The following is a 26,090-nucleotide window of genomic DNA, read 5'->3' as shown; positions in this document are numbered from 1 at the left end:
GGTCTGTGGATGGCGTCTACGTACGGAGCGTAGGTTAGATATATCGAACAGCTATTAGAGCCATCTCCCGGATGCGGATCTTCCCGCATCATTGAGCGAAATACTTGTGGCATCTATTCTGCGCACGTGTCTTAATTTTCAGAGCTGATCTCTGATCGCCTAATGGCGCCAAAATTTGAACACAGATGGCGTAAAACAATGAGAGAACAGTGAAAATAGGCCAGCCGGCCACGTGATGAGTAAGTGACATATGCAACTGACACGTAGACCCGCCGATCAGATGCAGCGGCAGTGGGGGAGGGGGCAGTTGAAAGGCTCTGAAACACCTTCCCTCTTAATTTGGCGAGCCCTTCCCAGCGAAGCTTTCATGCTCGCATCCTACTCCGTCACCCACACCTGCGTATACAAGTTGATAGGTGGCTATTGGTTACATTCTTTCAGACCTTAGGCAGCTACCATGGCCGCGGCCAATAAGCCGCATAGCTCCGGCGGATCGGGAAGCTCCGCACCGCTAGGCAATGTGCAAAAAAGTGAGAAAAGGAGAGGGAAAGGCGCGAACAAGCTGAAATTCAAATTCTGACTACAGATAACTGAGCTTCCACAAAGTGCATTAAAAAAAAATCTTGCTGGACAATATTCCTAACGCGGCATGCTTTAGCATCCCATGCATACCGCCATTTTATTAGAGCGCCATTTCAGAGCTCCTTTAAGCGCTGGGGACGTGGCATTGATGCGGTGCCTTGTGATTCTCTGGTATCGCAGGCATTGCTGAATGTAACAAAGTGCGCTTCCACAGGATTGAGTAGTCTTTATTACTGGCGCTTTTCTGGTTATAGCAAGCACTGGAGGAGTTCCTTTAGGAAATTCAAGCGATGCGAAAAACGCGAGGACAAGGAATGCAGAATGACAAAATGGCAGCGCAAAACGAAAGGACTGCGCAGCTCCGCACGTATCGTTCTGCGTTTCTCATCCTCGGCTTTGTACTGTTGACGATTGTTTCGTGTTGTTTAAGCATCTAAACCTCGCCAGGTTTTACTTGATCGTAAGGAAGTTTTTGCCGGCCTGTTTTTACCGCCTCAGTTCTTTGTTAAATGTCAGACATCCGCACTGTATAAAAGACACCAGGGGAGTGCGTGCGAAGATTCAGCGTAGCACCGCCAGGAATCTCTTTTCGTGGTTCTGTCTGTCCACTTCGGCAACAGGCCGCAATATGCACGGTTGTGAGGTCTCTCCAGGTGGCGCACTAGCGATGCGGCTGGGACGGGCGACACGCTTCGCTTGCAGCGTGGCGACTGTGGTTTCGCTGCAAATGCTCTCTGCCAACAATCACTCCAGCCGAGCGCAGCTTCTGTTTTAAGTTTAGCATCATGTTTCTACTCCCTGTGAACCTATGAGGGGCCGCGTCCGTTTCCTTGTTGTCCGCCGCAACGCTCATTTTAAACAAAAAATCTACCCTGATGAAAATTAACATAAATTCTGTCTAGTGAAAGGCCTGAGCACAGCGAAGAAAGCGATTTGATCTTTGCGTGTAGAATGCCCAGTACCTATGCTTTGCTATAATTTCGTGAAAACTTTTTCAGCACAAATTCTTCGTTTTGGCACGACTCTGGTGGTGGCCAAAGCTGTGTTATGCATTAGAAGTGGGGTGCATTTGCGGCAATTTGCAGTAGAGTCGCTATGAAAATGTTTCGCATTCCTGGACTCCTGGAGGTATTGCAAGCACTACGCATGCTTTCTATGGTAAGATTGAAACACTGTTCCGGAATCAGGGAAGGTTTTAGCTCTCCCATGCCCAGCTTTCCTGGACATGTACTACTTGCGCCATCTGTCGGCAGTGGCGGTGACACGGCGCGTAGCTGAATGGTAAGGGGTACAAAAAAATCGTAAAACGTGAACAAAAGCACCTACAAAAAATGACCCAGGGATTTGTGTAGTATACACTTAGATGAGGAATGTGTCAAAGTGCTGTTCTGTGCTGTTAATACACGAGGTTCCCAGCGCGTTTCAATGTTGTACGATGCTGCCTAGCGGTGGGGGCTGCATTTTGCCCATATCCCAGACTCTAAAATTGTATAGCGCCGCAACACAGATAGATATCAAAAATGACCCTCGGTTTTAGGAGAGGCGCATAACTGGACCCCCGGGACAGTGGACACCTTACTCGTGCTTTTAAGTTATCAGCATGTGGCTTGGAGTCGAAATTTCTGTCTGGTGTAACGCAAAAACATTTAATAGTGTACTTAATTTTGAGTAGGTGTGCTCAGAGCTCAAATTATGTGAGTAAAAGTTTTTTTTTGGCTGCATAAATGCCCTGGTACAGCATCCTTTAATGAATATTCAAGGTAAGCACCACTTTTATGCATAACATGATAAACTTTTGACTGATATCGTAATGGATTGTAGCTGAATGTGGCCCTCTATTTTCACTACATTTTTTAATGACAGAACATTGGTGTGTGGAGAAATATTATTCGGAATTCGTGTACAATATGTGTGCTGCATGGTTGAAAATCATTTGAATCTATATTTGAGAACTTCCATCTTTTCATATTCATATTTCCATCTCCATTGTTCCAGCTAGAGTGCAGTCGTCGCGTGGGTGTCTGGTGGCCTTCCTGTGGAGGACACAGGAAGTTCCCCAGGTGAGGTTGCAAGCTCATTTCCAGAGAAACACCAGAAATGCTCAGTCAATTTATTTCATTATGAAACTTCACAGGAAACACCAGCAAACAACTGTTGGGTCAATAGCAAAAGCATGCGTTGGCACATAAGGTATGCATGCATAAGTGCAGCAGCTTCCAAAACAGGATTGTACAATGGTGTAATCAGTTGGAATGATAGAAAACATAGATCGATGCAGGAATGATATAATTTGAACATAGCATTGGCTCCATGTAGGCACCTGAACTTATTTAACTGTCCTTTGAAAGGTTGAACCTTTTTATGGAGAACATCATGTTGAAAGCAGTCTTCTATTGGCAAGGTTTCCCTTATTTTGAACCGTGATACTGAAACAGCGATTGGCCATACGTGTTTTCGTTAAGTGGTAAATTAACTTTTTTGTGTCATTTTTAATGTTATGGGTAGGAATCACAAGCATGCCTAACCATAATGAGTGATTATTGCCTTATCATTTGAAATGAAGACAATCATTTAAGAGGATTTTGTGAAGAGAAGTATTTTCACCCTGAAAAATAAATCACTGCTCGAATGCAATAGACCTGAAGAGGGCATTATTCACACCGCTAATTTTTCGAGTGAAACAGTTGTGTCCAAACAGGTTTTAAATGTGCAAGGCCATGGTTTGCAATGGTATGTGATATGAGAATGAAAGAGAGAGAAGCAAATTATTTTAATACAGAAAGATGAAAATGCTTTCAGCTTTGAGGCCATAGCCTGCTAGTGCCAGCTTAGGGCTTAAGTTATCAGCATGTGGCTTGGAGTCGAAATTTCTGTCTAGTGTAACGCGAAAACATTTAATAGTGTACTTAATTTTGGGTAGATGTGTTCAGAGCTCAAATTATGTGAGTAAAAGTTTTTTTTTGGCCGCATAAATGCCCTGATACAGCATCCTTTAATGAATAATCAAGGTAAGCACCACTTTTGTGCATAATATGATAATCTTTTGACAGATATCGTAATGGATTGTAGCTGGATGTGGCCCTCTATTTTCACTACATTTTTTAATGAGAGAACTTTGATGTGTGGAGAAATAATATTCGGAATTTCAAGTGCGTATACAATATGTGTGTTGCATGGTTGAAAATGGTTTGGATAAATTTATATTTGAGAACTTCCTAGTATTGAGTCGTGTTCAAATACCACGCAGACTTTTATAAATCTGACCTTGCCAAAGCCCAATACCTTTGCAACTCATCCGAAGATCGAGTTTAAAGTATTAAGGACTTGGTGCAAAAGCGCTATTTCTTTCTCTTGTCCGTCATTCCTGGGTTGTACTGATCAAATTTGAAGGTATGTAGGCTTCTTGGGCTCGAGTGCTTTCTGCGAGTGCTTTCTATTTATCTAAACACGCCATCCAAAAGGTGGGGTCTTGAAAGATCCCTTGCATGGCCTGTGACACTTCAGCTAGACACCCTGCGAGAGTCGTATGTGGTGTTCTGTTAATGGGCTTTCTTGTCTGTGTCAGTTTGTGTGAACAAGATTTCAGAGCCCTCACTAAAAAGAGTTTTGGATGTGAAAGGACTACTGCTAGAGTGGTGGAGTTTAGCATATCTGTGCCCGACTTGATAACCAATGTCTTTTTAACATCACAATCACAAAGAAATGCATTTTTGGGCTACTGGCCTCTCAGTGTATCGTCGAGTATGCTACAACTTCACAATTTCCAAAGCGGCCCATTTCAAGGCCGTAACGGCTTTTTATGGTTTCACTCTTGACGAAGTCAGTAGCTGAGTAAACTTGCCTCAGTTCATTATGTGGTAGACTCTTTTTCTGGGAGATTTTTTGTATTCTGAGCACTTTAAGCTTTTATAAAACTCCTCAGATGCAAGATACATTGAAAGCTGCATTCAAATTTGCACGTCTGGGTTTCTTCCTTTTTCAAGTCCCCTGAAATTGAGATCTTGTCTCCACATATTTTTATGTCCTGAACTTAAGGGGTGAGTATCCATAAAAGCATTTTTTTTTTTCAGAAGACTGCAGGTGACGTTTATTTTAAACACTGCAGTTGCAAGTGTGCATACTTATATATCAGGAGTTTCAGGGAAGACTTCCAAAAATTTGCCAGAATAATTTATGGTTTATGCTGGTTTAACATCCTAAAGTGACTCAGGTTATGAGGGATGCTGTAGTGAAGGCCTCAGGAAATTTCGAACACCTGGGGTTCTTAAGGGGGGACATGGGTCTTAGAGCATTTTTTTTTATTTACAGACCAGATGCAATGAAACTGCACAGACCTATTCAGTTCTTTCTGCTGATTTCAAATATGCAATTTGTTTATTTCTAGGTGAATTAGTTCCTGAGATATATATCATGCCATTCTCTGCTCAAACAATAGAAAAAAAATGGGTTATCAGAAATTTAATTTTAATATGTAGGTAGGTACTACAATGTGTGAGGAATGCAACGCTGGAAGCAGTTTTCAGTTTTTTGTCCGTGTGAACAAATGGGCTTAATAGTTAGTTTTCAAGTGAGTTAACCAGACATACAGTGTCAGAAAACACATGACACACATGAAACTAAATATTAAACCCATTTGTCCACACGGAAAAAAAATTGAAAACTGCTTCCAGCGTTGCATTCCTCACACATTGTAGTACCTACCCACATATTAAAATTAAATTTCTGGTGGCCCATTTTTTTTATATTGTTTGAGCAGACAATGGCATGATATATATTAATATCTCAGGAACTAATTGGCCTAGAAATAAACACATTGCATATTTGAAATCAGCAGAACAAACTGAATACGTCTGTGCAGTTTCATTGCATTTGGTCTGTAAATAAAAAAAATGTCTTAAGACCCATGTCCCCCCTTAATGTGCACTGACATCGCACAGTACATGGCCCTGCAGAATTTCGCCTCCATCGAAATTCGACCGTCGCGGCCGGGATCGAACCCGCATGTTTCATGTCAGCAGCTGAGCGCCATAACCACTGAGCCACTGCGGTGGTTCAAAAGTTGTTTTTAGGGGTAAAGTATGGCTTTTGCGGCCTAGTGTCACCATTGTTGGCGGGCACCGGAAAGCTGATGTATTGTCTTGGGTAGTGTGCTGGGTAATAATTTGCACGTGTGTTCGAATACATACGTGCACGTGCACGTGTGTTCGAATAGTGTTCTAATTGCTTTTATATTCTCTTATTGCTTTTTCTCGTCTTTAATACTGTCTTGGTTTTTGTGTTCTTATGTCTTGGCAGCATGGGACGCTGATTGCACGGCGGCATGGGGGACGATTCCCTCAGTGAAGAAGTGGGGACCATCCTTCGGTCCATTCTAACCAGTGAGAAGTCGGGGATTCTTTTGCGCCGGCTCGACGGTAAGCGTCCACACGAGGTTTTTGCACTGAAGTAAAATTGTGCCGTTTGCGTCTTTCTGAGCATTCGCTGTCGGGGACCGTTCGATTCGTGGCGTCGTGGTGATTTCGAACATTTTGTTCAGCTTACTTGACACACTTGCGTGCGCTCTTGCAGAGGCTTGAAAGTTCTGAATTGAATGCATCGTTGAATGACGGCGCAAAAGACGCCGACTTGAGACGCGCTCGCGTACGGTCCTTCTGACTGCGGCCAATGTCAAAAGTTTTCACGTACTGCATACGACATATCTTATTTGTCAAAACCTTTTCGGGGAGTTTTTTTTTTTCATTTTATTTCCTCTTTGCTTGCTTATCTGCAGTTGGCGGATAGGGGCGAGTTTAGTCTCGGTCATGCAGTGGTTCATTGTGGCAGGCTGTTGATATCAGTACAGGAAGTGATTTCCTTTTTGTTGCTGCCTGTTCTCTGTGGATTGTGTATCTGAAGGCGAAAAAGATACATAATATACAGCGTAAACGAAAGCTTGCAGTGTTCTGTGTGCCTTTGCGGCTTTCATCGGGGGTGGAATCAGTGTGCTATGCACGCCGGCTGCTCGCGCCATGTCTTTTCACGCAGTTGACTTTGAGGCGGTGTTGCATCAATTGCTTTCACTCGTCCTACTCTGTTGACCATGTTAAAACCCTGCTATTTACCGACATGAGAAGCAGCATGAAAGCCAACAGTAAAGTAACAAGACAAGCCAACATTCGTGCACTCCTGCTTTTGCCCGTTTATAGAATTTAGCCAAAAATTGTTTTTTCCATTGCAGGTACAAATCATTGAGTATCAGCACTTGCCTCCATGATATGACCCATCATTGAACTTCGAGATTTCACAGATGAATCTGGTAAGTGATCGGGATTTTTATATAGATAGATACAGAGAAAGGGGAAAGGCAGGAATGTTAACTGGAAAGGTTTCTGGTTTGCTACTATATATATATATGTATATATATATATATATATATATATATATATATATATATATACTGCTGCCTACACAGTTTCCAACCAATATTTCAGACTTGGCAGGTCCTGATACTATGGTCCAAATAATTGAACAGTTTGGAAAAAAAATCAGTGAACTTCAAAAAATTTACTTTCTTGTAAAAGAAACAATCAATATTAGATTGCATCTGAGAGGGTCATGCTTTCATGTCCGAACCACCTAGCATACCCGATGCCAAACTAACGGGGCCGCAGGTCCATTGTGAATGCACCGTACTATGCACCCCATGCTGCCCTGTGTACACTGCGAGAAGTCTGTTTACTTAGGCGCTAATGGCCACAAAGGCAGTATCCTTGTGGAGAAGTGAATGCTTCAGACGGCCCCCCTTCAGCCTTGCACCACGATTGGTGGTGCCTGAGCAGAGGCGGATGTCACTTCTTTACCGCTTTCAGTGCAATCGCGCATCCTCGCGCACCACTAGCCGTTCCTTAACGGGGGAGGAGGGTCTTAAAAACTTGTTTTGTATTGAGGCTGAAGCCTTTAAGAGTTTAGGTTAAATTGAGGACAACGTACCAATGCATGGAAAGGATCGGAGAGGTATATCGGGTTTTTTGCATCATAACTTTTTCAGCAGGGTCATCTCATTCAAGAGTTAGTTTTAGTGCCACTTCAGTGTGGTCGTCTCTTTTCCATGACGTCATTATCTCCACATGACAGTACCTTTCTGTAAGTATATCTGTCTTATGGCAACACTTCCCTTTCGTTCAGTCCTCATGTTGACAGAATGATATAGGCTACATGCCATAATCAATTTTAATGAAAACTGAACGGCTGCCCGGAAGGCCAAACAAAATTTCACACTTCTGAGAACGACAACCGCATTAAACGGAATTTCATTAAAGGAAAACCACTTAAATTGAGAGGGCCGGAGAAGACCCCTCGGAACTAAATCGGATTGGTGCAGTTATAATGAAAGTGAAAAGTGCTGTTGGATGCAGGAGAGGTCTGGGATGAGGTTTCCGACGTGTTTTGGTCTAATGATCCTAATAATCTGTATATCTTTCAGGCCTCATTGGAGGGGACCTACTCTGCGGCCTTTGCTGCTCGGGCCTCAGGACACGCTTCCCAGCATGAAGATGGTCAGCGCCATCCAACCAACACCTCAGGATTGGCGGAGCAGGTACTACAGTCATTGTCGTTGTAGCAGAGCGTACTGAGGCTCTTCCCGTAGGGTAATCGCGCCACAGACTTGAACGCTTTTATAGTGTTTAAATCTGGCGAATTTGGTTGAGCAACTGTTCTGATGGAAAAACAAGCTCTTTCTTATGTCTTCTCTTAAATGACTCGTCAAGATCAGAGGTTTGAATGCCTGAATTTGTGCTCAGTATGGGAAGATGTTTAAGTCTATTTAACTGGCTGACGCTTGGTTCTGATCACTGGCCTTTCGCATTGTTTTTTTTGCGCTATCCTCGAGGTGCTGGGGTGCATTCCTGTTTGAGAATTACGTAGCTTGTTGTGTGCCCTTCCTGAAGGTACAGTGTTTTCATTGTCCAGTAATACTATCTTTTTTTGCGAGTATTTCGTCATTACGATATTTCAAAATAACGAACGATTATTCACGACCCCGCAAACTTCGTTGTATCAAGATTTCAATTTTGACCCGACGTTTCGATCGTAGCATGGATCTTTTTCAGGGTCTTTCGGGTAGCGTTAGTACTTAGCCTCTGCAAAAATTACTTGCTTGGGAAGGAATTTGCTGTCGAAGAGGAGCATTGCTGAGGAGGATTTACCCAACAGTCTCGCCCCGACAATTTCGACTCCATGCGTTAGGACTCTAAGTTCCGCCAGTAGTTCTTTGGTCTTGAGGCCTGGCCCAACTCTATGGATGACTCCCCGGATCACATCATCCGGCGCGCTATGTACGTGTTGACTTCGTAGTTGACCCCCTGGATGCTGAGTTGTCTTATTTGCTTGATTTGTCTTGCCGTCTCTTCGGATGGCGTGCTCGTGATGATTATGTTGGATCCTCGGTGTACACCCGTCATTCAGTTGTAGAGTAAGGGAGGAAGTGGGAGTGAAAGAAGAAACAGAAACAGGGGCCGTAATGAAGAAAATGAAATTGAGGAAAGGAAATTACGGAGGAGGTCGCGCCGCTGCGCGGAGGAGAGGCCACAGTTGGCACGATCCCAGGGCACGGATGGACACAGCGAGCATGGACAGACACCGCGAACATGAGCCATTAAAGGCTTTCGCCTTAAAATTCTCTTCAAAGCTTATAGATACGTGGGGTGATGAGAGAGAGATGTGGACTGCAGACATTGACAACGTTGTGCCAGATATGCAGCGCGGAAGCCATAGGCCGTCGGCGTTCATTGTGCTCATTGCCGTTGGCGTTTACTACGTTTTGCACTCCGATCATGTTAAGGAAAGGAAGTGCGCATAACTGGCTCCCTGGGTCAGCGGAAGCCTGAATCGTGCGTACATGTATTTGGGGTGGTGAGAGAGATGTGTGTTACATGCATTAGCACTGACAATGGTAAGCAAACTCTCGGGATCACCCATTAACTTCAACCTGCCAGATGGGCAGGGTGGGTGGAGACATACGGGTGTGACAACCTCCTGAAATGCTTCCGTAGAAATCATCTTTAAGAACCAGGTATTGGTGCAGCAAGTCGAGCGTATGTCCATCTATTTCTTCGATCACAAAGCTTCATTCATGAAAATCAAGAACTGTTTTTGGAGTATCTTTTGACGAAGGATTATGGTGTGAAAAATAACGTTGTAGTGGCCGGGTTCGATGACTGTAAAAAGTTCCACGTGCATTTGTTAAAAGCTTAGGGAACCTTTCTGAAGAAAATATTTACTCTTTGCCTTCAAAAGAAAAGCAGGGTTGTTGCAGCAGCCATGCAAATGCCACTGTTACTCACATAATATCGATATGCCTTGATGGTTGGGAAAAGCAGCATACCTTAAAATCGATGATTTGGTATCGTAGCATCTCTCTTTGCTTGGTGGGGTAGTCTTGCAGGAGTTGTTGTAGCAGCAACTCTTCATAGTCAAAGTGGCACTTCTCTGCTTTCAATGTGAGAGTGGATGACATGATTACCTCCAGTACTGTTTGAAGCCTTTTTAGGTGATCTCCAAAGTTCAAGACAAAGTCAACTGTCATATAAATATGCCAGACAAATCTTCCACTTCAGGCCTGACGGCATTATCCATTACTCCCTGAAATATCGCTGGTGCAGAACAGGGACCAAATGGCATCACCTTGACCTCGAAGAGACCATCCGGATTAATGAATGCGGTCTTCTCGCGATCTCTTTCATGGACCTCAATTTCCCGTAGCTGATCTTGAGGTCATCGATGAGAAATGCTTGGCATTGCACAGCCGGTCCAGTGTGGCGTCGATGTGGGGAATAGGGTAGACGTCCTTTGTTATCTTGTTCAGGTGGCGGTAATCACCGCAGAATCGAAGTGCGCCACCTTTCTTCCTCCCTAGAACAACCGGTGCCGGCCAGGGGCTCTTTGATGGCTGGATGATGTCGTCGCGAAGCATTTCAAGGCAGCACACAGTAGGGGCTCTGGAGGAGAGGACGGGCGTGCTGGTCAGTTACAATACGTTGCTTGGCAACCGGTATTTGTCGAACCTGCGGCAGTGACTAGAAGCACTCGCTGTAGCTTCTAAGCAGACAGCGGGCCTCGTCTTGTTTGTTCTGGGTCAGCGCTTGGTTTATGTCTAAGACGTGCTTGTGATCTTCCTTAGGTGAATCGTCTGGACGGGAAAGGGTGAAGGCATCGAGAATGTTGGATAGTTCATTGATGAAAGGAATCCTTGTTCCTTTGTTAACGTGCCGGTATTCTTTGCTAAAGTTCGTCTGCAGCACTTCAGTTTGGCCATTGCAGAAGTGTACTATGCCTCTTGCGACGCCGATTCCGCGCTCTAGAACCAATTCCGTGTTCCCCTCGATGAGAGCTTTCATGTTCTTGGCATCCGTGCCACCTGCGGTGACCATGACGGTTGACCGGTGTGGGATGCTTCCTTGTTCATCCAGGACAGTCAGGGCAACATGCTTCTTCTTGCTTTTCATCGAAAGGATAGCTTCATTTGTCGAAATTGTGATGAGCTTGGAACGCAGATTGATGATCGCCTGATGCTCATTAAGGAAATCTATGCCCAGTATCACGTCGCGAGAACATGCTGTTGTACTACGAAGGCCACAGGCCTTGACGGCCAGTTGCGCTTTGCATCACCCTGTTGGGGTAGCTGCTCGTGTGTTTGAGCTAGGCCGCTGGTCTGGAGGCTGGCAGATAGTGCTTGTATGAAAAACCCAACTCGAAGAAAATGATATGAATTCGCTTATGTTGTTTGGGAACGACGTGTATTTCGTGTATTTTTTTTTTTACAGCGTAATAGCAACCATTCTGATCTCCGTGGGTGCCTCAATTGATTTTACCTGCAGAAAAAGTGACGTGTGAGAACTGGGCACATATTCCGGTTATGCACCACTTTGTTAAGTGAAGCTGTCACGCAGTTATTACTGCCATCTGGACAAGAAATCCCTGTAGCGTGGTAGCAGTAACCTTCTTAGGCTGCTTCAGCTGCTTCTGCTGTCAGGTTTTTGTCTCATGCCTGGGGGCTCCAAGAGGCGCTTGAAATAACTTCTTCCAAAAGTGCTGTCTTTCACGTACTCGAAATCTGGCTGCAGAGTATATGGTCCGAAGGAATAGATTTTCTGCAGTGTATGTGTGCCCTGGTGTGTATGCTGCAGCTGAGATCTGTATGCGACTCGTGGTGCAGGAAGGACACGTGGTGGCGGCCAGTACAGAGGGCTGCTTGATGGTCAGCTCACGTTTTCTAATCTGGAGAGTTGTCGCCACGTCCTGTAAATGGAGGATTTTGTCTGGCTTGCTGTCGTCACGTAGAGGCAGCTTGTCTTTCTGCCGAGCGTGCTGGAAGGCCTTCCAGGTGAGATCACGTGTTTATCCCCACCTCAGCAGCAAGGCAAAGCAGCAGCATTCCGATGTGCGTGGTGTCCACTCTTCCTCTGTCTACATGTTTTTCTCACTGGAAACAAAATGCATGTTCTCCGGTCCGTTTCTTGGATTTCTGAGTATTGAAATATGACGAGCAAGCTGAAGGGCTCTGTTAGGGGCACGTGGTGTGGACGTTGATGCAGTGGCTCCTTAAACTAAATCTGAACGCATACGTTTCTGCGGAAAGATACACTTCAGGATCTATTTCCTTCGCGTTTCCTTCATAGCGAAGAATGCGCGACACAAGTCACACTGTGATTGACATGAATGCTTAATGTTTCACCTGAAGAAACTCAATTGCCATAGCATGATGGAGAGTGTGATTGGGCAAGACTGTGCGCTTGCGTCCTAAAGCATTAGGGGTTATGTACACCTAGTGGTGGTTAGAAGAGTTAGGATGAAGGCACTACGCTTCACCTGCCATCCACAGCAGAGCAACTTACTTTGGCAGAACTCCACGCTGGCTACTTTAGAGGTTCTTCTATTTATTGTTGAACCTTATGAATCTTAGGAGTGCATTGCTTTGTTGTTAGCTCTTCAAATGTGCATTGCGGATACTATTGTAAAGAAAATTGCCGTGTGTAATACGACAGGATGTGGATTAGTCTGGTCATTCCAGATGCGCGATGACCTTTTATTTTGAAGACATTTCACCGCGGTTCATAAACGACGGCCGCACAAGGGTGTGAGACGCGGTAACGAGAGAATGGAACTTGTAGTACGCAAAATTCCACAGGATACAGTGCTTGCAGCAGACGATTTTGTCACGAGGGACTGCAGGCCAGTATAACCATAGGCTTTTTAATTATGGTTTGTTTCTTTTAGAGGGTATTAGTATCTGCCTAAGCTGACGCCCTGCATTTGTTGTTTTGCAGTGCACGAAAACTTCACTGCCTTTGTTTTTCCTGCAAAATTGCCCTCTTGCAGTTGTGCCCATCTGTTTGATGCTTTATAGCCGCAAGTGGAAAAGGAAAGAAGAATCGCAGTTGAACTCTTCATTTTCTATTCCGCAAGGGAACTATGATATTTTAGCAAAATTCCAAAAATGTTCTTGGATTAACGGCCTTGTTTATCACATCAATTCTTCTGGATTCGTGCTAGGCCACATGTATCTCGTAGGATTAAACATCTGTTACCATGCCAGGATCTCAGCAACACCTTAGTTTCAGTAAATCGTCCCGGAGCAATCAGTTTAAAGCTTGCAGCATTGGCTTCTACAGTGGAGCCAGCAATCTGCATGATGCCACTCACTGACACTCCATTTTCCAACCGGTGGTGGATTGTTTGAAATTGCTGAAATGCGTGGGAGATATCGTACATGGCATGTTCAGGGAAGAGAGCAATGGCAATCGTGGAATAATAATTTTGTATTGTTCCTTTCTGGAATTTTAGTGGGTGAACATGTAGCTGAAAACGTGCTTCATAACCAGCCGTTCGTTAAGCAAGATGTAACATTGGGACCCTTAAAGGGGTAGAGACACCAAATTTTTGTGTTGTATATCTGGGTTGTAAATAATGCGTAGCGATTCAGTGAGCCTGGAACACCATCTTAGAAGCATGAACTCGCATTATATAATTAATAATCGTATTATTTGTACCCAGCAGTTTCAGTTTCGGTTCGTAGTTGCCAGGTTTTGCCAAGCTCTTTCATGACGTCAAAAACCAGACAATGCGTTGTCACGTGGGTCCGGAAAGCCGTGACGTCGTGTAGGCATGTCGTCTGCTTGACACGCACGTGGTGCGCGTAAACACGGAGAGCCGGGCGGAGGGCAAGTCGAACAGCTCCGAGTCGGAAAGAAGAGTTTTATTTCGGCGAAGACACTGATTATGAGGAATCGTGGGATGACGCAGACGAGGAAGAAGACGCCGCGGTTCGAACCCCGACAACCATTACTTTTTTGATCCGCTGGCCAGCGATTCCGAAGAGGAGGCAGGCGTCAGGCCTGACGCAGCTCAAATTGTGCCAGCGAACGCCGAGCGTGTAGGCAACGTCAAATGGTAAAGGCGCGTTCACACTACGCCGACGATCGGCCGATTTCAGTCTGGCGATGGTCGGCGGCAGCGATTTTCGTGCCGTCGGCGCGTCTGTCACACTGCGCAGACGCCGACCGAGCGCCGGTCATCGCCTGACGAGCGCATCGTCGTCGCGTCGCCGAGATAGCAGCCGTCGGCCGACCCGTGTGTTACACTCTACCGACAACAGCGCCGACCTCATGCCGACGTTGTCCCATCCCGACAGCTCGACGCTGCTGCTTTGTGTGCGCTGCTCGTCTGCTAGCTCCGTTGATGAAGGCGTCGTGGAAATCGAACTTATCTTCTATTATGGAACGAGTTCGCACTAAAGCGATGTGAAGAGTAGGCCTTTTATTATAGCACAGTCGATTTCCAAAGCGCCGTCAACTGCGGAAGCGAGACCACCTAGGCCTAGCGACGACTAGGGCAGCCTGGGACCAGCGCGCAGTTCAGGCGCGTTCGCACTAGGCCGACGGGATCCCGAGGTCGACGCGACAGCGACGCCGACGGTCTCGTCGGCCAACCTGGTCGTTCCCAGACTAGCCAGTCACACTGCACCGACGACGACGACGATGCCCCAACGACCAAGCGTCGTCCTAGTGTGACAACGCCGCCGACCAAAACAAGACCCGTTGCCCGACGTGCCTTGGGCATATCAGTGGCCGAGCGAAAACATTCTCCGACCAAAAACAAGTAGCGAGCTCAGAGCGCGAAGTGCAATCATTATTTAGACAAATAATGCACGCGCAGCAACATTCATCAAGCCATATTGCCACATCGTCGCTTTAGAACTGCCGCCCCACTGCAACAGGGACACGGAGCGGTGAGCATCGCTGCGCCGCTCTACCCAAGCTCCGCCCGCAACCGGTGTCGCACTTCGCCACCGTACAGCAGTCCCTCAGAAAGACTGCTCGAGCAGCGACAAAGCATGCCTGCTTATGTTTCGAGCTTTCGGCAACGGCATCGCTCGCGGGCGCTCCGGGCGACGAGCTCTTTTGCTGCCTGGTTGCCGTGGTCGTCGCTAGGCCTATAGCCTCTTCCGCATCGAAGTCGCAGCGGCCGGCGCTTCGGAAGTCGCCTGCGCTATAATAAAAGGCCTACTCTACACATTGCTTTACTGTCAACAGCATCATCTCACAATAAAATAATAGTATAGTAAATCTCCACGACGTCTTCAGCAGCGAAGCGAGCAGGCGCCAGGCGAGCCAGACCGCAACGTCGGGCCAGCGGCAGCTGCGAGGCGGTTGTGGCAAAAAGTTTGCTCGTATCACAGTCGTTACCTTTGCCAGCAGCTCAGTATTCGTCAGCGATCCTCAAAAATGACACATTTTTCATATTTCTTATCCGAGGGTTTATTATTTTGCGTCAAGAACACACTTTAGCTCCTTTTTATGACGCCGACAGATGGGATCCAGGCTGGCCGGCCGGCCTGCATGCTCGGCGTACTTCACGTTCGCACAAGAAAATACATAACATCCATGATACTAGAGAATGCTTCCTACATTAGAGCACGGGCAATATGCCTCTGCAAAAGTGGATCTTTCGGCAACGACATCGCCTGCGGCAACGCCGGGCGTAAAGCACCGTCGCACTCGCGAGCGTGCAGCGAGCGTGCGTAACCAAGGTTGCTAGGCCGCGAAACCGCAAAACTTGGTCCCGTACGTCAGAAAACTGTGCAATGACGTAGGAAATACTTGCTTGTGTTTTCTTCTCTGTTCCTACGTCACATTGATGCACTAGCGATGGCTCAGAATTCAAGAGTGAGCATTTTCACAAACTTTAAAATGAAATTAAAATATGTTCTAGACCTCCCTTAAATTTAATACTTCGCTCTTATGGTCCTCACATACAAAGGAAACGTATGGCAGTCTTTTGTACAACCTTGGAATTTGATGTCTCTACCCCTTTAAAGAGGTGTACCCCTGATGGTGGTATAGATTAAATGTGTGTTGAATGTGCCCTTTCTGATCTTCTGCCGATGGTGGAGAGGAAATCACTCTTCTCCTCTTTGTCGTTTGCTGGTCCTTTCTGATTTTTTTTAATGTAGCTATAGTACTGGCAGTGTCGTGGTTGATTGCCACCTTGAACAGTTTATCAAGAACGCCACTGGTGGTAAAATTTTATTGGTTTTTATGAAGTAAAAAATACTTGCGATTTAGTGTCGTAGTGTTTAATTTGCATATGCATAGTCATGCATACTATGTTTATTCTAGGCTATGTGAAAGGCGGCATTTAAGCTACGTTCTTGCAGTAGTACTACGCTCTTGAGCATTTTTCCTTCGAGAGTGCAGTGCTCAGTACGTTTGTTGCCTTAGGTACGGCCGCCACGGTGGTCACTGGATAGGGCGCTTGGGTGTTGACCCAAATGACGGGGGTTCAATCCTGGCCACAACAGTCGAATTTCAATGAAGGCGAAATTCTAGAGGCCTGTGTACTGTGCAATGTCAGTGCATGTTAAAGAACCCCATGTAGTCAAAATTTCCTGAGCCCTTCACTATGGTGTCCTTCATAGCCCGCTTTGCTTTGGCACTCTAAACTACCACAAACAAAAACCATGGTGGCTATGGTTGGGGTGCTCTGCTTCTGAGTGCATGGAGGTGGCAGGCAATCAAGGCCGCAGTGGCTACATTTCCATAGAGGTGAAACCCAGAGACGGCCTGCGGTGTGAAATGTCATTGCACGGTAAAGATTCCGAGGTGGTCTAAATTAATCCGGAGCCTTCCGCTAGAACCTTTTTCATTGCCCATGTTAAAACCTATATAATAATAGTGATAGTATTTTTTAAAATATGTACCCCTGTAAGTGGCAGGTGGCAATGACAACGGAACTAATTCAACCAGGTTTTCGAACTAAGGAGGTTGATGAAATGTTCTTTCATGCAAGCTTATTTAGGAACAGTGTTTGCTTTTTCTGCATTTGCTACTTGGAGGACTCCTTCAATTACTCATCACTGCAGCTGTGCCTCCTGGCTGAGGAAGACTGCGGCCAAAAATGGAGTTCATAATGCAGTGACATCGGGCCCAACGTGATGCCTTTGCATTCTTCTGCAAGCACTCTTTAATGTTTCCAGAATAATATATTAAAATCTTTCACCTTTCATAATTGTTTCCCAAGACTGTTGGACATGGGTACTGAGAGGTTTTCAGTATTACAACAGAATGAAGTCGACCAACAGTTCTATTTTGTCTACCCTTTTTAATGTCATTTAGGCCTGGCTCAGACAACTACCAATCGCGCTTAGAAATTTCGACATTGCCTGCTGTATGTTGCCTTCAGCATTTGACTGTAGTGGTACAGTCATAATCATATCATACTTGTTTGAAGTGCATTGCACTGTTATGCTGAGATTTGTGCGGGCCACTTAGTGTTAATCTCATAATGATTGCAATCGTGTAATGATCACACCTCTGAATTTTGCCAATTTATTTCCCGCATAATGATGCACTTTGAACTTGCCCCTGCATTTTATGTGCCAAGTCTAGCCAACGATCGTACTTCACAGATGGCACATGCAGATGACCATCTTGCTCTGTTAGCCACCATTTTTTTTTATGTTTGTTGAAATTTTGCTGATGCTGAAACGTTGGTGTTGGTTGACCTACAGTCACTCAGGGAGTCTAAACACAGATACCAAACTTGACTGCGGTTATCTCGAATCATGATTCGTTGTCGTCACAAGGCTCGCCACCGTTCTGAGTTGCGCTGCAACGAACACAGTGATAAGCTCTGGGTTACGGGAATGCCAAAAATGAAGCAGTCCTCCTTGAGGACTGCTGACCTGTACCGAGTTGCTGGTAGGAGTAATAATTGCAACACAAGGTAGTTTTATGCTCCCAGCCCCATAGCAGCTGCCGCCATTTCAGTGCAACTGGCCCAATCTGCTAGCACGCCAGTGCCACTGCTAAGGTGTCGCTTAAATCAATCATATATCTTTCATTTAATATGAAACCATGAGGTTGTCAGTGAGGCAGTGCCATAAGTAGACAATGTAGCATAGTTTTGGTCAATTCAAAGGCGCCGTCCTCTGTGGCTTCGATACGAAACAAGTGAGGCCTAGCAATGACTTTGGAGTAGCACACCAGAGCGCCATTGACGGTGGCGCTTGCATCGAGCGTTGCGAATGTGTCACCTACTTAAACGCCGCAGCAGGGAACGCAGATTTTTCAGTTTAAATGTGGTAAAATGATTAGCTTGAGTGCCGTGGGACGTTGCTGCAATGCACTGTTACTGCACCTTCGGACGATATCGAACTCTGCATAAAAGTGTCATCACACGATACTATACACACTGCCTATTTTGATTTGTTGCTCTTGAAACATGATTTTGTGCAAAGGAAGGTATGTTCTTGAAGCGGGCCACCTCGTCCACTTCTCGCTCTGACACCTACGGGCAGTTTCTGTCTATAGATGCCGCCACCTTCTCCGTTAGTGACCTAAACCGAGGTTGCCAAGCACAGTTCGCGATAACCGCAGTTTGATTACTGTGTGGATAGTAGTAACCACAGCTAGCGGAAACTGGTTAAGTGCACCCGTGTGACAAGGGTCTGACTTGCAACTTGTTGGCATTTTCGGTGCTCAAAAATTTTTGGACAAAATTTACCACATACAATGATCGCACCTCTGCGAAAGGCACTGCTTTCGTTGAAAATTATACTTTCAGAAGAGCCTACCACGTATCAGTGTAGCCTGACTTAGCATTTCTTTCGGCGTCTCTTTAAAGGTGCGCTGCGATGCTTTCCTGAGTACCGATTAATATCATTAGATATCATCACGCGTTCCAGAGACAAGTTCAAAAAGAATTATTGAGATCTGGGCTTGCAAGCGAAGGTTTTTCCAGTTTGAAAATTTAAAACAAGATGAGTCGAAAGCGCGTTTCACTTACCCAGTGCCAGAAAATTTAGGGTCTTGTTTTCTTAATTTTTTGCAGATGTCGTCTGGAATTTTTTCGTCGCGTACAGGGGAGGCCCGAAGAGGCACAACGCCCACTGCTGTGAGTGTCTACGAGTGATCTTAGATGTCAAGAGGAAGACATGGAAAGTTGGGCTGCAATTATTTAAGGTCACTGCCAGTTCTAACAATGAAAACAGCCAAAAATGTCAAGGAAAGGCTATGCCCTTCATTTGTTAAAACTTTGGTAGGATATCTGTGCCTGACTTGTTTAGCAATGTCTTTTTAACTCTCCTGTCTCAAAGAAATTGCTTTTTTCAGCTTGAGTACGCATAGAAGTTATTTTCAGCTGGCCTCTCAGTGTAGCGTTGAATTTGCTACTTCACAATTTCAAATGTGGCTCTTTTCAAGGACGTAATGGCTCTTTACAGTTTCACTCTTGATGAAGTCAGTAGCCGAGTAGACTTACTTGAGTTGATTGTGGGGTAGATTCTTTTTCTAGATTTCTTGTATTCTAAACACTTTTAAGCCTTTTCTGCAAATCCTCAGATGATGAGATACATTGAAAGCTGCGTATAAACGTGCACTTCTGGGTTTATTTCTTTTCAGCTCCCCTGAAATTGAGAATTTTAGCCTTGCTTGTCCTGAACTAGGGTGAGTATCCATGATATCACTTTTTTTTTCAGAAGCATGCAGATGATGTTTATTTAAAGGACTGCAATGCAAATGACTCCAGATGGCATTTCTGTTGGATTAAAATGGGCAGCTACAGCCCAAAGACTTTATTAGTGATCTTCAGCACTCCTAAGCCGAAGGGCATAAAGGCTAGTGCTCCCTTGATATATACCAGTTGTTTCAGGGAAGGCTATCAAAAATTTTCAAAAATAGTTTGTGATGGTTTAATGTCAGGCTATGAGGGCTATGAGGGATGCCGTGAAGGGCTCAGAAATTTCTCCCACCTGGGGTTCTTTGATGTGCACTGACATAAATAGACTCAGGGCAAGGAATATTGTAGGTCGCTTAATTACATAGCGATATCAGTGGGCCTTATAGCTTAATTTCACTGCTTCTAATCTCCCGTCATTTCGTGCGGCTTGCTGCATGGTCTTCTGATGGCGCTTTCACGCGCAGAAATGGAAGATGAAGAAGACCACGTTTTCAATCCACATCCTTGGAGGCTGGCAGTTTAGCCCGCACGAACGCTGTTAGTGCTGCAGGCGATGACATTGCAAGCCCAGCTCGAGAGCCTGAAAGTTTGAACGGGCAGGATGTTAAAATTTGTGCCAAATGATTGTTTGCCTAAGGGAAGTGTATGAAGTGACCCGCTTTAAACCTTACGAAACGGTCCTCTACGGTCATGACTCAGAGGCTGACAGATATCCGGCTTGTTGCAAGCTCCGGGCTCTTTGAGAGCTGGAGGCAGATATTTCACTTGGTTGCGGGTTCTGGCCTGGCTCTGAAACTTGTAGTTTGGGTGCTAGACTCTTTAATAGTCGGAGGCTGACGAGGATCCCGCTTGGTGTGGGCTCAGCCTGCTTAAGAGTTCGAAGTTGTAGATTTTACTGGGAGTACCTGCCGACCACTTTGCAATATAGCTGAAGATAAACGGGCACAGTGGAAGAAAACGTTGTCCTGTCTGCCTGTCGCAGCGTGTCGCGGGATCAGCAAACAAACGGAAACATCAATGAAGAACAGCAACATTGTTGTATCATCTCCCCTGACTCCTTGTTACGGCGAATTTTTCTCAAACAAGAGCTGCTTGCGCTAACGTGATACGAGCTTTGTAGCCACAGCACACATAACTCCCATTTAGGAGACAAAAAAACGGTAAGTGTTGCATAACGAGCGGCAGTACCACTATGGCGCAAACAAGATTACAACACGAGACATTCCATCCGTGCCGCGATGGGCCAAACTTGCGACAGCCATCCAGTCATCAACTTCCATGTTAAGCACGTCAGTCCGGGCAGACATGGCAACATTTATTATCACGACATTTCAATGACTGCCGCGCGTGCGTTAGCAAATATTTTCTCACCAAATGCGCACTTTGCTCTATGTTGCGCAGTCCGCTGGCTGGGTTATTCCCGATTCTTTTCCTTCCAAAAGCGCACGAAAAAAAACACGTACTTGTGCGCACTGTTCTGCTTGAACGTTTAGAATGGCAGCTGGATCGCTGATGAAGTTGCAACCTGAAACCACAGTGCTCGAAACCTACAGCCTGAATGTTGAATGTGCGCTCTGCAGAGATGTGCGCTTCACTGCTTTCAGAGCTGAACGCTACCTTCATTCATACACATGAAGCCTAAATAAGAGAAGCCCCAAAAGAAAACAACAGAACGCAACAAAATAAGAGGGCGCTTGTTTCCACAAAGTGAGGACGATCACATATGCAGCGTTAATCGCATCACTTAATCTTGTCAGACGCCGATTGCTCGTAATCCGTATATGTGCAAATCGGTGACAGAGCGCATCGGTCTTGCCTTACTTGCCTCAGACTTGTTTCGTTTCATGAAAAAAAAAATTTTTGTTAAGACCGTGTACTGGCTGCGGAGACAACGTACCATCAGCCAGTTCCACGGTGTTTCAAAAATCCGCTATAGATATAAATGTAGAAAATTCAAAGCCACAAAACAATATCTTCCCAGTGATGCTCGAGCATTGTAACGTAGCAGTTGTGCCATACGTCCTCGAGCAGCAAATGTAAGAATTCTAACAGTACCCCGCTGCGGTCGCTCAGTGGTTACGGTGCTCGGCTGCTGCCCCGTAAGATGTGGGTTTGATCCAGGCCGCGGCGGCTGAATTTCGATGGAGGCGAAATTCTTGAGGCCCATGTGCTCTTCGATGTCAGTGCACATTAAAAAACCCCAGGTAGTCTAAACTTCCGGAGCGCTTCACTACGGCGTTCCTCATAGCCTGAGTAGCTTAGGGACATTAATCCCAAATAAACCAAACCAATCTCTATATTTCCATCTAGAGTGCATTCGGCACGTGGGTGCTTGGTCGTCTTTCTGTCGACGACACAGGAAGTACGCATGGTGAGGCCGCAAGCTCATTTCCAGAGATGCACCAGAAATGCTCAATTAATTTATTTCATCATGAAACTGCACAGGAAACGCCAGCAAACAACTCTTTCGTCAATAGCGAAAGCATGCATTGGCACATACGGTATGCATGCATAAGTGCAGCAGCTTACAAAACAGGATTGAACAATAGTGTAATCAGTTGGAATAACAGAAAACACACGTCAATGCAGGAATGATATAATTTGATTACAAAGCATTGGCTCCATGTAGGCATCTCAAGTTATTTAACTGACCTTTTAAAGATGGAACCTATTTGTGGAGAACGACACGTTGAAAGCAGAGTTCTATCGGCAAGGTTTTTCTTATTTTGAACCATGATACTGAAACAGTGATTGGCTATACGTGTTTCCGTTTACTGGTGAATTAACATTTTTTTGTGTCATATTTAATGTAATGGGTAGGAATCACAAGCAAGCCTAACCATAATGAGTGATTATTACATATTGCCTTATCGTTTGAAATGGAGACAATCAGTTAAGAGGATTACGTGAAGAGAAGTATTTTCACTCTGAAAAATAAACCACTGCTCAAATGCAATAGACCTGAAGAGGGCATTATTCAGACCGCTAATTCTTCCAGTCGCACAGTTGTTTACAAATACGTTTTAAATGTGCAAAGCCATGGTTTGCAATGGTATGCGATATGAGAATGAAAGAGAGAGAAGCAAATGATTTTAATACCGGAAGATAAAAATGCCTTTAGCTTTGAGACTATAGCCTGCTATTGCCAGTTCAGGGCTTAAGTTATCGTGTGGCTTGGAGTCAAAATTGCTGTCTAGTGTAACGCGATAACTTTTAATGATGTAATTAATTTTGGGTAGGTGTGTTCGGAGCTGAAAATACATGAGTAAAAGTTTTTGTTTTCGCTGCATAAATGCCCTGATACAGCATCCTTTAATGAATATTCAAGGTAAGCACTACTTTTGTGTACAATATGATAATCTTTTGACAGATATCGTAATGGATTGCAGCTGGAGGTGGCCCGCCATTATCACTACATTTTTAATGACAGAACTTTGGTGTGGGGTGAACTAATATTCGTAATTTCAAGTGCGTATACAATACGTGTGTTGCATGGTTGAAAATCATTGGGATGAATTTATTTGAGAACTTCCATCTTTTCGTATTCCATATTCATATTTCCTTCTTCATACTTCCATCTAGAATGTTTTCATCACGTGGGTGCCTGCTCGTGTTCCTGCTGACGGCGCAGGAAGTTCTCCAGGTGAGGTCGCAAGCTCATTTCCAGAGAAGCACCAGAAGTGCTCATTCAGCTTCTTTCATCATGAAACTGCACAGGAAACACCAGCAAACAACTGTAGGGTCAGTAGCGAAAGCTTACATTGGCACATAAGGTGTGCATTCATAAGTGCAGTAGCTTCCGAAACAGGAGTGCTCCACAATAATTTAAACCACTTGGGGATCTTTAACATGCTCTTACATCATACAGCACAGGAGCGCCTTTGCTTTCTACCTCCATTGAAACGTGGGCTCTGTGGCTGGGTTCGATGACTGTAAAAAATTCCACTTGCATTTGTTAAAAGCTTAGGGAACCTTTCTGAAGAAAACATTTACTCTTTGCTTTGAAAGAAAAGCAGGGTGGTAGTGGCAGCCACGCAAATGCCACTGTTACATAATATATCGATATGCCTTGATGGTTGGGAAAAGCAGCATACCTGAAAAGTGATGATTTGGTATTGTAGGATTTTGCTCTGCTCGGTGGGGTAGTCTTGCAGGAGTTTTTGTGAATATGTTCTGCATTGCTTCAGTTCTTTGTGTAATCACCCTCTTTGCCACTATTATTATCTATGTCTTTGATTTTAGGGCTATTGTATGCTTACTCCGGTATTGGTAACTTTGCGCCATCATTGCCTAGATCTGTCGGGGGTAATACTTCTCTTAAATGCTGTGGAGGGTGCGATTACTTTCTCTAGCCCATTGGTTTTCTGAACGAAGACTGTGCCTAAGCTCACGATGGTTGTGTAAGTGTGAATTTCAATTTCTTCATTTTTATCAAAGTGCGTGACGATCGTTTGCGGACTGTAAATGACGCCGAAGTTCCTTGAAGGTTTCTGCTTGCGGCACTCCCCACTTAAATGGCTCGTCTGCCTTTGTGATTTGGGTCAGAGGTTCGGCAATGTGCGAAAAGTTCTTGAAGAATCATCGGTAATACACGCACAGTACAAGGAATCTGCATATAGCTTTATCACCTGGCAGTGGAAACTGTGCGATAGCAGCTGTTTTCAAGGGGTCTGGACGTACATCCTCTTTGCAAACAATGTGGCCTAGAAACAGCAACTCTTCATAGTCAAAGTGGCACTTCTCTGCTTTCAATGTGAGAGTGGATGACATGATTACCTCCAGTACTGTTTGAAGCCTTTTTAGGTGATCTCCAAAGTTCAAGACAAAGTCAACTATGTCATATAAATATACCAAACAAATCTGCCACTTCAGGCCTGACGGCATTATTCATTACTCCCTGAAGCATTGCTGGTGCGGAACAGGGACCAAATGGCATCGCCTTGACCTCGAAGAGACCATCCGGGTTAATGAATGCGGTCTTGTCGCGATCTCTTTCATGGACCTCAATTTCCAGTAGCTGATCTTGAGGTCATCGATGAGAAATGCTTGGCATTGCACAGCCAGTCCAGTGTGGTGTCCATGTGAGGAAGAGGGTAGACGTCCATTGTTATGTTGTTCAGGTGGTGGTAATCACCGCAGAATCAAAGTGCACCGCCTTTCTTCCTCACTAGAACAAGCGGTGCCGCCCGGGGATCTTTGATGGCTGAATGACGGCGTCGCAAAGCATTTCGGGGCAACACACGGAAGGGGCTCTGGAGGAGAGGTCTGGCGTGCTGGTCGGTTACAATACGATGCTTGGCAACCGGCATTTGTTGAACGTTCGGCAGTGACTAGAAGCACTCTCTCTATCTTCAAAGCAGACAGCGGGCCTGGTCTTGGTTGTTCTGGGGCAGGACTTGGTTTATGTCTAAGACGTGCTTGTGATCTTCCTTAGGTGAATCGTCTGGACGGGAAAGGGTGAAGGCATTGAGAATGTTGGATAGTTCGTCGATGAAAGGAATCCTTGTTCCTTTGTTAACGCGCCTGTATTCTTCGCTGAAGTTCGTCTACAGCACTTCATCTTGGCCATTGCGGAAGTGTACTATGCCTCTTGCGATGCCGATTCTGCGCTCTAGAACTAATTCCGTGTTCCCCTCGATGAGAGCTTTCATGTTCTTGGCATCCGTGCCACCTGCGGTGACCATGACGGTTGACCAGTTTGGGATGCTTCCTTGTTCATCCAGGACAGTCAGGGCAACATGCTTCATCCTGCTTTTCATCGAAAGGATAGCTTCATTCGTCGAAATTGTGGTGAGCTGGGAATGCAGCTTGATGATGCCTGATGCTCATTAAGGAAATCTGTGCCCGGTATCACGTCACGAGAATATGCTGTTGTACTACGAAGGTCACAGGAAAGGTGTGTCCCTTGACGGCCACTTGCGCTTTGCATCACCATGTTGGGGTAATAAGATGGCCTCCTGCGGTGCTTCAGGTCACGGCTTCGTTGGGCATGTGGATGGTAGGTAGTTTGCGTCCTCAGGGCTTTTCTGGTTGATGTAGTCATTCTGAAGCCCGATCACGTCTTTGTGAGTGTGTACTGCAGTGGCGTAGGTCATAGCCTGGGGTTCTGTGGCCATCGGAGTCGGGGTATCAAGTGCCTGCGGCGCTTCTTCTAGTTCCACATCAATGAGCGTCGCTGCTTGTGACTGATTCATCGACATCGCAGCCATATGTAAAAAAGCCACCCTTTCTACCACTGACCTATGGCAAAGATTAAATATGTTTGTGATATAGGGAAGTGATGACAGCCCGACTCATGGTATATACCAGGCGTTGCAGGGAAGGCCACCACTAATTTTTGAAAGTATGCTTTCCTATGTAAAAAGAGAGCTTCTGTGGTATAGTGATAACAGTTTGGGGTACATCAGAAAAGAGGAAACTAGTTATTTGTTGCTGGTCAGCCGTAATATCAATATTATAGTATCTAAAACTTCGATGACGCAATTTCTGTCCGTATTGTGTCTCAGCATATT

At 45.3% G+C, this 26,090-nt stretch overlaps 1 protein-coding gene across 10 annotated transcripts in view; it reads left to right on the top strand.

Moving 5' to 3' along the window:
- LOC149357460 (uncharacterized) overlaps positions 1-26,090 on the top strand; it is a 95,242-nt gene that overhangs the window by 8,045 nt on the left and 61,107 nt on the right. For 5 of the 10 annotated variants that reach the window (XM_089584713.1, XM_089584707.1, XM_089584714.1 and 2 more), the window contains exons 6-12: positions 2,578-2,642; positions 5,878-5,996; positions 6,800-6,877; positions 8,045-8,158; positions 10,478-10,583; positions 11,777-11,944; positions 23,161-23,221. In XM_089584713.1, coding sequence (XP_089440839.1) covers positions 8,109-8,158; positions 10,478-10,583; positions 11,777-11,944; positions 23,161-23,221 — 385 coding nt within the window. In that variant the 5' untranslated portion in view covers positions 2,578-2,642; positions 5,878-5,996; positions 6,800-6,877; positions 8,045-8,108. The remainder of the gene's footprint in view (positions 1-2,577; positions 2,643-5,877; positions 5,997-6,799; positions 6,878-8,044; positions 8,159-10,477; positions 10,584-11,776; positions 11,945-23,160; positions 23,222-26,090) is intronic. The other 5 variants (XM_089584717.1, XM_089584716.1, XM_089584709.1 and 2 more) reach the window with 3 other exon arrangements.

The sequence above is a fragment of the Amblyomma mixtum genome, chromosome 3, assembly GCF_055824585.1.
Source record: "Amblyomma mixtum isolate Tamu chromosome 3, ASM5582458v1, whole genome shotgun sequence".
Taxonomy (NCBI): Eukaryota; Metazoa; Arthropoda; class Arachnida; order Ixodida; family Ixodidae; genus Amblyomma; species Amblyomma mixtum.
Note: the sequence above shows the minus strand (reverse complement) of the source record. Positions and strands in the feature narration are given on the sequence as shown.